Source organism: Dipodomys spectabilis, unplaced genomic scaffold, assembly GCF_019054845.1.
Source record: "Dipodomys spectabilis isolate Male_0828 unplaced genomic scaffold, ASM1905484v1 ptg000002l, whole genome shotgun sequence".
Taxonomy (NCBI): Eukaryota; Metazoa; Chordata; class Mammalia; order Rodentia; family Heteromyidae; genus Dipodomys; species Dipodomys spectabilis.
The window spans coordinates 11,571,162-11,584,637 of record NW_024870679.1 but is presented as its reverse complement, the minus strand read 5'-3'; the positions used below and the strand labels follow the sequence as shown (position 1 = coordinate 11,584,637).

General features: G+C 40.0%; 1 protein-coding gene across 1 annotated transcript in view; it reads right to left on the bottom strand.

Annotated features, from left to right (window-relative positions):
• Nucleotides 1-13,476, bottom strand: part of Plppr5 (phospholipid phosphatase related 5) — a 170,778-nt gene that overhangs the window by 111,941 nt on the left and 45,361 nt on the right. The window contains exon 4 of the mRNA XM_042683186.1: nucleotides 13,167-13,405. Coding sequence (XP_042539120.1) covers nucleotides 13,167-13,405 — 239 coding nt within the window. The remainder of the gene's footprint in view (nucleotides 1-13,166; nucleotides 13,406-13,476) is intronic.

Below are 13,476 nucleotides of genomic sequence, written 5' to 3'. Positions count from 1 at the left end.
AACCAATAGCCACATTGGGAGAGAGAGACTTCATTTCCTTGATCCAATGAATACTGGTCATACAGATGCACTGTTTGATTTTAATCCCTTCAAGAAATGGTAATAATAATGAAGAACAAAAGATGAGGGCCATTTCATTGGGGCCACGTGGACCCATTCTGCCAAGCCAACGCAAGCTGTGGGTCTTTTGCTGTGGGTCTTTGTTTAGTTGCTTAATCTTTCTGACCATAACCTGAGCTAACAATGGGCTTATCTCACAAGTTGAGGACTTAGCTACGTGCTCTGTGCATGCATATTATTTGCCACAATGCCTGATATATCAAATGCTCTATATACATTAGCAATAGGTGTAAATTTTTCACTAGCTGCATAGCATTAGACAGTTCACTTAATTTCCCTAGGTACTGATTTGGAAATTAAGAGACAAAACTATATGAGCCATAAGGTTTTTTTTTTTTTATGAGTAAACAGTTGCAGCCAGAAGAAGCACATTCTCTTTCACCCTGAATGCACAAATCTTTTCAGAAAATGGAAAAACAGAAAAGAGCCCTTCAGTGTGGCTTGAATAAAGGGTCTACTAGCTTTCCAGATCTGTATTCTAGACTTAACCCAGAAAAGAATAAAAAGAGACCCCAAATAATCATGTGACAGGAGCCAGAGAGAAGAGGAAACAAATGTCTCTTTGTGAAAGACCAAAAACCCTTGTCACGTAGTTGTGATTAGGTCTCCTCATTCATATTTCAGGAATAGAGTAAACCCAACTGGACCCCAGCACAGGTGAAGGAAAATGTCATGGGTGCCAACCCAAAGATAATGTTTTATTTTAATGAAAAGGGTCACACGTTCATGGTAGATCACACGAAGAATCCCCAGGTACCTCATATCTCTAGCCAAGACTGCTCAATTTTGGCATCTGTGAGAACAGGGCATTCTGCTTTGATGGGCTCTGCTTCTCGGTGGGAAAAAGGCTTTTATGAACCCCAGTATGAGAAAATACTAGATCAAAAGAAGGGGATTTTTTTTTAAAAGGCACAGTTTCTGTCCCTACTGAAAGCACTCTCATAATTTAGAAAAACACCATACTCGAAATACACACAGGTTCACGTTAGGTCAATGAAAAGCTGACTTCCCTTACAGAAAAAATACTACAAATTATTGTGCTAATATGCAAACATGCCAGAAGTATATTTAACTGTTCTGTTAGGTCACAAGTCTTTTATGTACCAATATTTCCTTGAAAGACTAAGGGAGAGGGGCTTTAATCTTAATTTTGGAATTTACAGCAAGTCACTATCTTTAAGCTTTAATGGTAAGATTTGTGGCACAGAAAAAATTGTTAAAGGAATATCTGTTCAATGACTATAAGTCTGTAAAAGAAATGAAAATGAGGAGGACAGAGAAGGTAGAGAGAGAGGGAACTTTTTGTACCCTCATTCTTTCTGTAATGTTTTAATTCAAAGTATTTTATGTATTTCTATACCATCCTGAAAACAAAGTACATTCTCAATAAGCAAATGAAAATTGCAGTAGGCTGGCAAAATATGAATGTGGCAATAATGCAAACTCAGTTATAAGCCATTCATTTAGCTAACATTTAGAGAGACTATCCTAGAAATAGTAAGATTGAAGAAGGCTCAGTTCCTAAATGATGGAGTTAAGAATTTAAGTCCCTTTTCATCTGTGTGGCATGCATTAATCAGCTTACAGTCTCATTCTAGGTATGCTCAGCTAAAATGCTAGTAAAACACAAAGTTCTGGGAGGGAAAGAGGGAGAAAAATAAGGGAGGGAGTAACAAGTTCGACAAGAAATGTACTTACTAACTCCTGTGTATATCACCTTGCCAATAAACTAAAATTTAAAAATGCAGTTTTGGGTAGTCACCAACACTTTATCAGAAAGGTCCTGTTATGGTTTGAATTATAAATGTCACCCAAAAGCTCATGACTTTGAACTTTGATCTCCAGTGCATCAGTGTTCACAGGTAGAGCCTTTGCAAGTCACTGGATCATAAGAGCGTGGTCTTTATGAAGTGACCAATCCACTTAGGAATGTATAGCTTAATGGGTTTGGAGTAGGGGGTTTTGTTACAGAAGTAACTCTTTCCCCTTGCTGCATCCTGGCTTCTACAGGGAGTAGATTTCCTCCACTCTGCACTTCTTCCATGTCTGAAAGCCATGAACTGACACTATGAGCTAAAATAGATAATTCCTCCTTTAATGTTGTCATCTTGCATATTTTTCACATTGACAAACAGTTCATGTATGTCCCTCAAACCTTTTTTTGCTATCTATATGTGAAATAACAATTGATTTAATTAGCATTATGAATATAAAAAGACTTCTTTATTGATTAAAGTAGTGACACTTAATCAGCATGATGAATGCTAGCAATGGATTCTTATTGGTGAAATAAAGAAATGTTCAAGCTATATTGGTAGTCCAAAATAGTATGAAGATACTTTCCACATTTAAATGCTTAGGATATGACTCTGGTGATGCCTATATTCCATTCTCCAACGACCTATCCTCTAGGAATATTGAATCCAGCTATTGTTGGGTTAGGAGGATATTCGCTTAGAGCATAACAAATCAAGAACATAGAACACTACTTTGACCAACCTGACCCTTCACAAAAGATTTCATAAACCTATAACACCTCTAAGGACAGAAAGTAGGAGTTATCATCAACCTATGACACAGGATATATATGATTGCTTCTGCCTGTTTTAATGAAAAAAATAACTATAAGCACAGCAGAATTTGGCCCAACTCTTGAATTCAGATTTATTATAACCTCATCATCATAAACATCAATGGCTTCCCAGATAGCTTATCTATCAAAAGCAATCTAGAACTTTGGCATGATGATATTTGCTTCCTTCAGTTTTCAATACTCTGACTGCAGTGATTTAAATATTAGAAAAATACAATATAAGCACAGTGTAAACTTATTTGAAATATGTGAAGAAATATATGAAGGTAAAGAGATAATAGAGGAGGAGGAGTCTCTAAGATCTAAAGAATTGGTGCTAGACCTCTAAGCATATACCAGAGTGTTCCAGAATAGGTTTGGAAGGATAAACAGTAGTTAAGAAGTATTATAAATATCAAAAATGTCATTTATCTCCATCTATCATAGCTATCTCCATCTATATTATATCTAGACACATATTATGTATGTATCTATCTGCACACACACACACACACACACACACACACACACACACACACACACACACACACACTTCCTCTCATACACTTCCCTTCAGTAAGAAATCTCTACCAAAAAAAAAAAATCTTTAGAGTTTTAAATGTACCTGTCTTGGAAAAAGAAATCTCTAGAATTCTGTTTTTAACCCCCCCCCCCCCACCAAAATGATAATTTACTGACAGTGATTCTCAAGCTACATCTGTCATAATAAGACTAAAAAAGTAACCAGCCTGCTGAGTGAAAACTGGCATTCTTGGGAATAGTTTAAATAGTCCTGAATATAGAACTCCACTTCTCATATTTTAAAATAACTTCCATCAGAAAAATAGTCCATATGACTTCCCAAAGTCTGTTCCAAAGATCTCATAGTGACAGACTAAGATGATCACTGGGACAGCCACTTGTATGGGTGAGAATACTGGCCTGAATAAATCACACGTGTACTGGCTATTGTCATTGTTTGAGAAAACAAGGTAATTTTACCTTTGAAAGAGATTTTAAATTCCTTCTAAGGTGTTTTTCTTTAAATCTTTTTAAACTGAGCTTTGGCACTGACAAGCACATGGATATTCTAAACAACACATCGATATTTAATCCATAGACTTTTGCTCTCCTCTGCTACAAGGAATACCATCATTTTTGTTGCGAATCAAATTAGTGGGCAGCTGTCTGTAGGCAATGGAGCATTGGACTTGAAGTAATAGGTTCAGATCCTCGATGTGTCATTTACCAAGTGGAGCAAATTGCTAAAGCTCCCTGGTATGTTCTTCTGTCTTGTAGCTGAAAGGATTGATGTGGACAATAAATGCTCACCTCATTCATTCAACAAAAAATGATGAGATACATATGATGCCCTTTTGTTTCATACTATTAACAAAAATTATTAGCATATATGTTAGAAGAACAGCTATCTTACTGCACATTTTTACACACATGTATGTAATCCTTTAAGATGTCATGTTAAGTATTATGACCTCAATTTCACAGACAAAAGAACTGAGGTGTAGAGATATAATTTCATGTATGCTGTCTAAACCATTGAAGTAGGTCAAGTAATAGCACTGTATTTGGCACATGGTAGATACATATTTTCACTCAGAACTTCTACAATGTCTTTTGAGCACAGTAAAATACATATATAAATGGCATCATCAGTATTTCCTAGAATTTTTTTTCAAGTTACTTAAATAAATGGGATGATTCCTTTTTTCAATTATATTTTTGTACGTTTTTTTATTGTAAAAATGCTGTACAGAAGGGTTACAATTACATGAGCAAGGTAATGAGTACATTTCCTATTGAGCATTGTTTCTTTTTTTTACCTTTTTCCTTTTTTTTTTTCTTTTATCCCCTGATCACTAGAAATCATATCTGATACTTTTGTTTATTGGCTGGTGCTCTACCACCTGAACCATACCTGAACCTCAGGATGATTCTTTATTAAAAAAAAAAATCTTGATAATACTCAGAACTTATTGAAATACTTCAGAAAGCTACATCAGATATTAAAGAAACAGTCTGAAGAATTAGGAGAATATGTTATACAGTTGACTTGGTATTTCTGCTTTTCTTTCTACAAGAAAGTCAGAAAATAAATATTAAAAATGATATTCCTTTTCCTATATACACACTCTTATAACCTGCTCACAGGCTTATTGACTTAACGATTAAGGACCAATGGGAGGAGGAGAGAGAAGAATGGTAAAGGGAGAGCGGGAAGGGAGATGGGGAGGGAGAAGGAACAGCTAATTGATGCTCTACTTCCTGAGTTTTACAGCCATCACCAAGGAAAAGGTAGAAATGGAAAAGGACAGAGAAAGAATAGAATAAAGGGAGAAAGGCAAGGAGAACAAAAAAAAAGCAGAACATGAATGTATGAATACAAACAAAATTTCAAGAGACAGCAGGAGTAGTTGAACCAGATCCACAAAACTATAACAATCTTTAACAATCTGATAAAACCATGAAGTCTTTTACTAAACTAAACTAGCATGTGGCTGGGAAGGTGGTTCAGTAGTAGAGCTCTTGCCTTGCATGCATGAGGCCCTGGGTTCAATTCCTCAGCACCACATAAGCAGAAAAAAATTAGCATATGTTCATATACACATACAAAATCCTATACAATTTCTGCACCCCCAAATCTAGAACTAGGCATCATTTTAAGGAATTTGCTCTAGATCTTGGTACCAGTGACTCATATTTGTAACCCTAGCTACTCAGGAAACTGAGATCTGAAGATCCTGGTTTGAAGCCAACCTGGGCACTCAAATCCAAGACTATTGTCTCCAATTAACCAGAAAAAAACACAAAAGTGGAGATGTGGTTCAAGTTGTAGAGTACCAGCTATAAGCAAAAGAGCCAAACAAGAGTACAAACTCCAAGTTCAGCCCCAGTACTGGAACAAAAGCAAAGAAAGAAATTTGCCTTAGAAAGACAGGTTGTTCCACCTCTATCTGTTCTGTGTTTTGCAAATCTAGAAACAAGGTAGACCTACATCAATGTGGGAGCCTGCAGCAGTTTGTTGAGATAAGACTGTGCTACTTCAAATCACAATCACAGAACTCCAAAGCCCTTCTGCTGCCACCCACCCCTCCACAACATTTCCCAGCTTCACTGCAAAACAAAACTAAACAATTTCCTACACCACTCTGAGAGCATTGTCTACCAGAGCACACAAGCTTCCCAGGAAACCAGGAAAATTGAAATCAAGGACAAAAGATTTGGAGAAATTGTTGACTCGCCTGGTGTTGAATCCATATGACTGAAAATCTTCAAAGACTAGTTAACACATTGGAGTAAAGGTATTTAACAAAAGAATCGAATACAAAGCTTTGGCAATAACCACAGACTCTAGATTGGTCATCTAACCGCTGTATATCCAAGTCTTCTTTACAATTTCCTTGTGAAAATTAATGAAATAGTTTAAGTCTGGCATCATCTTATAACACTTCTTCTAGCTCACTGATAGAATAGATTCATGATAATCCTTATGCTTAAAGAAAGTACTAGGGAGAACATGAAATGAACTTCAAATAAGCCTAGGGCATGGGAACTGAGCACCAAATACCAGCTAGTCTTAGCCTACTTGAAGAGATGCAAGTAGGAAATCCGAAGTCAGCATCACGAACTTCTATTATATATATGTATATATATGTATATATAGTGTCGTTCTATAAATATTATGTAGTAAATATAGTATACTTCCATAATATATTGTATACTTCTATAATATATATTATATATGTAATGTGTACATATATATAGTGTACTTTTATAACATTCACCAACCCTGTCACTAATTCATTAGTTCCCTCCCACCAAGTATTTCTCTTTTACAATCATGTCATATTATTATTACATTCGTGGGCCTAGATTTCATATATGACAAAAATATTCTCTTTGTTTTTCTGTGTGTCTTTCTCACATAAATCCATTTCCAGTTCCATCCGTATTCCTACAAAGGCCATAATTTTATTCTTCATGGCTGACTAATGTTCAATTATAGGCATTTTTCCCAGTCATTGGTAGTTGGGTATCTATGCTGATTTCATCTCTTGCCCATTGTAATGCTGCTCTAAACATGGGTACCAGGCTTTATATTACTTTGAATATATGTCCGACATTAGATAGCAGAAACATCACATGGTAGCTCTATTTTCATCTTCTTGAATTTCTATACTGATTCCCTCAAAGAAAACAGCTGCCAACCTAGATTACTGTACCCAACAAAGTCACCCTTCAAAACTGAAGGCGAAATAAAAATCTTCCATGCTATACAAAAACTAAAGCAATTCACCATCACTAAACCAGCACTGTCCAAAATACTTAAAAGAGTCCTACACAGAGAACCGGAACAAGTACTTTCTTTTAATCTCAGAATCCACCATCAAGCGCAAGTATTTTTCTTTACATGGGATCTGTGCTACTTTATATTATAGCCTCAGAATCAGCCTGCATAGAGCTGGCCACCCCTCTGATACTTACATGTGCTAATAACCCTACAAGGCCAGCAGTTATATTGGCTCCATTAGCTGAACATGGAGACAGAGAGAGATTAATTGCTCAGTTTCCCAGAGCTGGAAAACTGGCTTCAACCAACCCAAGCAATAGACCCCAGAATCTTACCCTCCACATGAATAAAGAAAATTTGGTACATGGCTAGGAAGTGAAGAAACTAGGATAAGAATCCAGAATTGGTTGCTACCCATGTCTGTGCATCATCTGCTACACCACACATGGGAATGAGTTCTGGAAAAGGCATGGGGAAGGGAGGTCTATGGGAAAACTCCAGGTCTGAGAGCCTTTCTGTCCTCATCTACCACCACCACCTTCATGAGCCCTTGGTTGGCAGCAGTAAGCTCTACCCCACAAATCTAAGGGTCCAGAGAGGCATCCTATGAGCACGACAAATCCAGTGTAGCTAATCTGCCCTGCCTACTGTCAGTGGCCACCTTGAGGTTGGTTGGTTGGTTGGTTGGTTGGTTGTTAAATCTTTCTGTATTTATAAAGAATGGTCTCACTTTGATTCCTTCAAAGTCCATCATCTGTGTTGCTAAGAAATTAAAGCAACAAGGCCTCCACATACCATGTATTGTCATTATCAGTTATATTAATCACAGAAAACCAAAAGTCACATCCAGGCTCATACCTGTAACCTTAGTGACTCAGGAGGCTGAGCTCTGAGGATCCTGGTACAAAGCCAGACTCAGCTAGAAGTCCATGAGACAATTAACTCCAATTAACCAGCAAAAAGAAAATAAGAGAAAAACAAAACATGGAAGTGGAGCTGTGGCTCAAATGGTAGAGTGCTAATCTTAAGTGAAAAAGCTGATGGAGTGGTGCCTGTGGCTCACACCTGTAATCCTAGCTACTCAGGAGGCTGAGATCTGAGGATCACAGTTCAATGCTAGCCAAGGCAGCAAAGTCCATGAGACTCTTATCTCCAATAAACTACCAGAAAACCAGAAGTGATGATGTGGCTCAAGTGGTAAAGTGCTAGCCTTGAGCTGAGGGACAGCGCCCGGGCCCAGAGTTCAACATGACTGACAAAAAACTTAATTAATTAAATTAATTAATAAGTATTTTATTTAATTAATTAATGGACTAGACCTAGGCCTTGAGTTTAAGTCCCAACACATACAACTACCCCCCCCCACACACACACACAGGTCACTAATTAAGCATACCTACTTTCAGAATTTATAATCAACGCCATTTATGTAAAAAAAAAAAAAAGCCCAAATTGTTTTGCTGAAATAAATATTGTACAACACTGGAGATGAAAGTCAAAAATTAAGAAAAAGGGATGGTGGGTATACCCTATTCATACAGTCACAATACTTAATGTACCTATTTGAAACTGGAACTAGGGAACAGGTGGACATGGAATAGACGGGGGCAGGGAGGGCAACGGAAGGGATGGCCCTGATCAAGATGCAATGTACACATCAACGGATACCACCAATTGAAACCTCCTTGCGCAACAACCTGAAGATAACCAAAACATTAAACAATACAAATAATGATCCCGCATAAATACTCTGATGATGGAAGAATTCTACACCTTGCCCTGAAAACATCCAGGAACGCGACCCGTTTGACTCTGATGTCCCTATTCAATTCCTAACAAATTAAGAGACCTGACATTCCACGTCTCATAAATATGAGCCCAGCCTTTGTCTTCACCCATGTGCCCCATTACCGAAAGCACCAGTCTCCGACACAAAATGAGCCAATAGCTGTTTCAAGAGTGCTGTGTGCCTTCATGGGTTTGTTCAAAAGTTGTCCAAAAGTGGTGTGCTCATTCAAATGCCATTTGATCTCTCTTCAAGACACATCAAAAGGGCTACAGATCAGTAGTAGAACACTAGCCTGGCATGCATGTAAGGCTCTGGCTTTACTCAATCACGGTTGTGAGGGAACAATTTCTCAAATGCAACTATGTCCATCTAGTCTTTCCTTTCCTCTCCAAACAGAAGTGAGCTCATGCTTCTCTAAACCACTTTTGTGTCTTTGGCATCCATGCACCTAGACATGTACACACATACACACACACACACACACACACACAGACATACACATTTTTTATTGCAGAATTGGGAGCTGAATTCAGGTCCTTTAGCATACAGGTCAAATACTCTACACTGAACGACATTCCAAGTCTTTGTTATTTAAGACACTATGTGTTCCAGACTGGTTTTGAACTCACAATTCTCCAACCACCCTCCCTCCCCCGCCCCCAAATGCTACATTCACCAGTATATATGACCAATCATACTTACAAAACTTTATTATGGTTATTTACATTATGATCATTGGGTGGTTACATAATTTCCCAAATAAGGCAACTATGAAACTCCTGGTTTACTTCTGATGTTGCTTTTCATAACTCCTACTCTGCCACACATAATGCTTACAACACAAAGAGATTGTCTACTGAATAATAAGAACGTTGGGCTGGGTACATGGCTCAGAGGTAGAGCACTTGCCTAACATGTCCAATGGGCTCACTCCCTAGCTCCTCCCAAAATATAGTAAAACGTTTGTGAGGGCTGGAGGTAAAGCTCAATGACACAGCACACGTTGAGTGTGAGTTTGCTATCCAGCACCACACAAAACAAAAACACGAGTGACATCCATTAGCTGCTATGGAGGATCAAATATCAGTCAAGAGTCCAACTGATAAATTAGAACTAATTAAATACCAACATCATGTTACTGAGGGATCTGAGACTGTAAAAATCTTAAACTGTTCAAGGCAAGTTTCCTACTTTTAGCATTGTAACAAAGTTATCTTGCATCTACATCCAAATTTATTAGACTCCCAACTTGGACTCTAAGTCACACTACATAAAAATGATAAAATTCAAAGGATACATGGGTGTTTTCCCCTTTAACTAGTGATTGAAAGGAGATCTACTTTCCACAACCACCCTCAAGGGTTAGAAATAATTACAAACTGTTTATATATATATATATATATATATATATATATACACATATATATATATTATGAAGACATATGTGTTATGAAGATGGGTGTATTATCACCATAATTAAAAAGAAATGGAGGTGATAAGGGAAAAAGATTTCTTTGTATGAAGCATTTAATTATATGAATGATTTATGAGCAAATCTAATTTGCACACTAGAATAGAAAAGGCATAGGGTTGGAAGTTTGCTAGACTAGTTTGCTAAACTAAAATTATGAGTATAACACTTTAGCCCTGGTCCTTCAGCACATAACATTTCCAGGATCTACTTTCCCAAAGGTTATATGACATCAACAATAATGGCCTTCAAAAATTATGCAAATACTAGGAGGGAGCAGAAAGGTGAAAACATACTAGAGTATCCAAAAGAAACCTGCATAAACGTTGGCTCTTATTAATATGAGTAATAGCATTCTCTTTTTTTTTTTTGACAAGTGTGCTACTCCAGGGCTCTTGAGAAGAATGAAGAGACAGAGAGGCCATTACTGTTTTAAGTCCTCACAGACTCAGCAAAGTGACAGAAGAAATGGCCAGCATCCCAGCTATCCCTCAAATTGACTCTCAAGTCCATTCTCCTACAGCTAAGAAATCAAGGTCAAATCATGAATGCCAAGTTCATGAACACATCTCTTCATTTGTATCCTCAGCATTTAGTGTCACTTTCCAGGCAGCATTTTCTCCAGAAGCATCGGAAGTAGCCTGGCTTTGGCATCCGCCCTATAGGCATCCTAACACCATAGCCACTGTTTTCAGGTATTTCCATCTTCCCATCTGAACCTGTTTCAGAGAGCTGTTCCCTCCCAGAAGGGCTGCTCTGAAATCTATGTGGCTACAACAGCTCAGGCCCCAGCATGGAGTAGCATTCGGTGGTGACTGAGTCCCTTTCTCCATGCTAATACAAAACCATCCTCATCTTTGGAACAATGTGTTCTTGTCTTTAAGTGGTACTTGCCACTTCAGATACATGGCTCCAAGCTGAAAAGTGTCATCCCATTTAAGCAAAACAGGGAATGCCCATCACCAAGGAACAAATAATAGACATAGACCCTATTGGTTACGGTTGTAACCAAATCAGTAAGCTGAAAGTAATGGGCTTTTTTAAAAAAGCATTTTTAACTAATCTCTGGGCTATTCAATATCCTAAGAATCATGCTCCTGAAAACTAAGAATCTGCAGGAAGAGTCCATAAAACAGAACAACTTCTCTTGTCTTGCAGCTTTTCAAATGGAACAGAGAGAACACAGATGTGAAGCTGGGTAAGGGTATTCTGAAACACTGCAGCAAACCATCTTGCTAAACAGAAATAAATAAAAAGCAAGCAAGTGTTCTGGAGCAAGGTATAATTCTTCAAACTACTGCACCAGAGCTTGGGAAAGTCCACTGTCACTCCCTGTGATAAACAGTTACTTTGAAGTTATCAAGAAGTTACTTGGGCCCTGGGCTGATAGCTCATGCCTGTAATCTACTCAGGAGGCTGAGACCTGAGGATCCCAGTTAGAAGCTAGGGCAAAAATGTGAGACTTTATCTCCAATTAACTACCAAAAAAGCTGGAAGTGGAGCTGTGGCTCAGGTGGTAGAGTGGTAACCTTAAGCAAAAAGCACAAGGACAGTGCCCAGACCCCAGTATTGGCATGCACAAACAAACACACACACACACACACACACACACAAACACAAACACACACCATACACAGAAGTCGCTTAATTTGTTGAGAAAATTCCATTGTGTGTCTTAAGAACTTTACACCATTTTTGTAAGGGATTAAATCACTTTCCTTCAAATCAAAGATAGGTATCAAAACCTCATGGATACAACAGATAATATTCATAATCACAACTGCAAATCATATTCAGTTTTTCAAAATAAAACTTGGCTCTCCCTTTCCTCTCTAGTTTCTAATTTCCTATTTGTTGGCTGGATAAGAAGGGGTGGGAAGGACACAGAGAGCAAGCTAGGGGGAGACTGCCTCACAGGAAGGAACCCCTCAATAATTGGTCACTATGAAGGATGCACAGTGGATCAGGTTTCCTAAAGAAATGCAGCCCATTCTCCTACAAATAACTTCACATTGTGTTGCCACATATAAATGAGGATGTGATTAGCACAGTAATTACATACATGAGTGTGTGCCTATACTTGTATACATGAAGTATGCATACACACACACACACACACACACACACACACACACACTCCATAAACCCAAAAGCCTGGAAGAGACAAGAACTTGATCCACCGAGAGAAAAAGCAATCTTTAAAAAAAAAATCTGAAATGCTCTCCTGATTTAGACACTGCTGCTTTCCAGCAAAGCACGGTTGCTGGGGGCTTCTCCATTTAGAAAGTCCCCAGTCTTTATTTTCCTTCAGATAGGCATTCTCTGCTCAACTTACACCACCTGCCCCTTTCCTCAGAGAAGAAGGGCCATGGTAAAATAGGGTTGCCAGGGGAGAGGAGGAAGCAGGGATCTCTTGCACACCCCAGAAAAGGACCCTAGTCCCCCCTCTCTCCTGCTCACCGCGCCCTGCCGCTGCTGCTGCTGCTCTTCTCCCAGGCACAGACACCCAATCCGTGAAGCAAGGCCAAAGCACCCCCCCCCAGCCACCAAGTGCAGATTCACCCCACTAACACTCACCCCTTCCAGTCCCCTGACACCCACCCACCCACCCACCCATCTCCTCCAGGGGGCCTCCACCCTCCGCAGAGAGTGAGGGGGAGATGTATGGGGGCAGACGGGGGGGGGGGCTTCGGGCTCACCCACCCCTCGTGCAATCCCGGAGGTACATCCCTCCCCACAACTTGCAGGAACTTAGAAGGCAAAGGCACCCCGATCTCCAGTGTGTTTGGGGGGAGAGGGCGCACCCCGAAGGCGAAGGCTAGTGGAGGAGGTGGGCGGGCGGCGATGGCTGGGGGAGCACCCCCTTCCCCTCCCCACCCGCCCGCCCGCCCGTCCCCCTCCTTACCACGAGCACCGGGACGCCGGCGGCCAGCGAGTAGAGCAGCACCGGGGGCACGGCGCTGCTGTCCTCCGGGCCCGGGTAGGGCTTGCGGTAGGCGCTGTCGTGGCAGAAGAAGCCCTGCACGTTCACGGTGAACGTGTCGGTGTATTCGAAGTAGTACGCCAGCATCACCGTCCCTGCCATGATCACCATCTGGAAATAGAGCATGCTGCTGGCGAGCGCCGCGGGCGGCCGGCCGAGCCCTGCGAGCGGGGCGCACGCGCCCGACCCCCTCTCCCGGGTCCGCCCGCCGGGGGGCGCGGGCGGCGCGGGC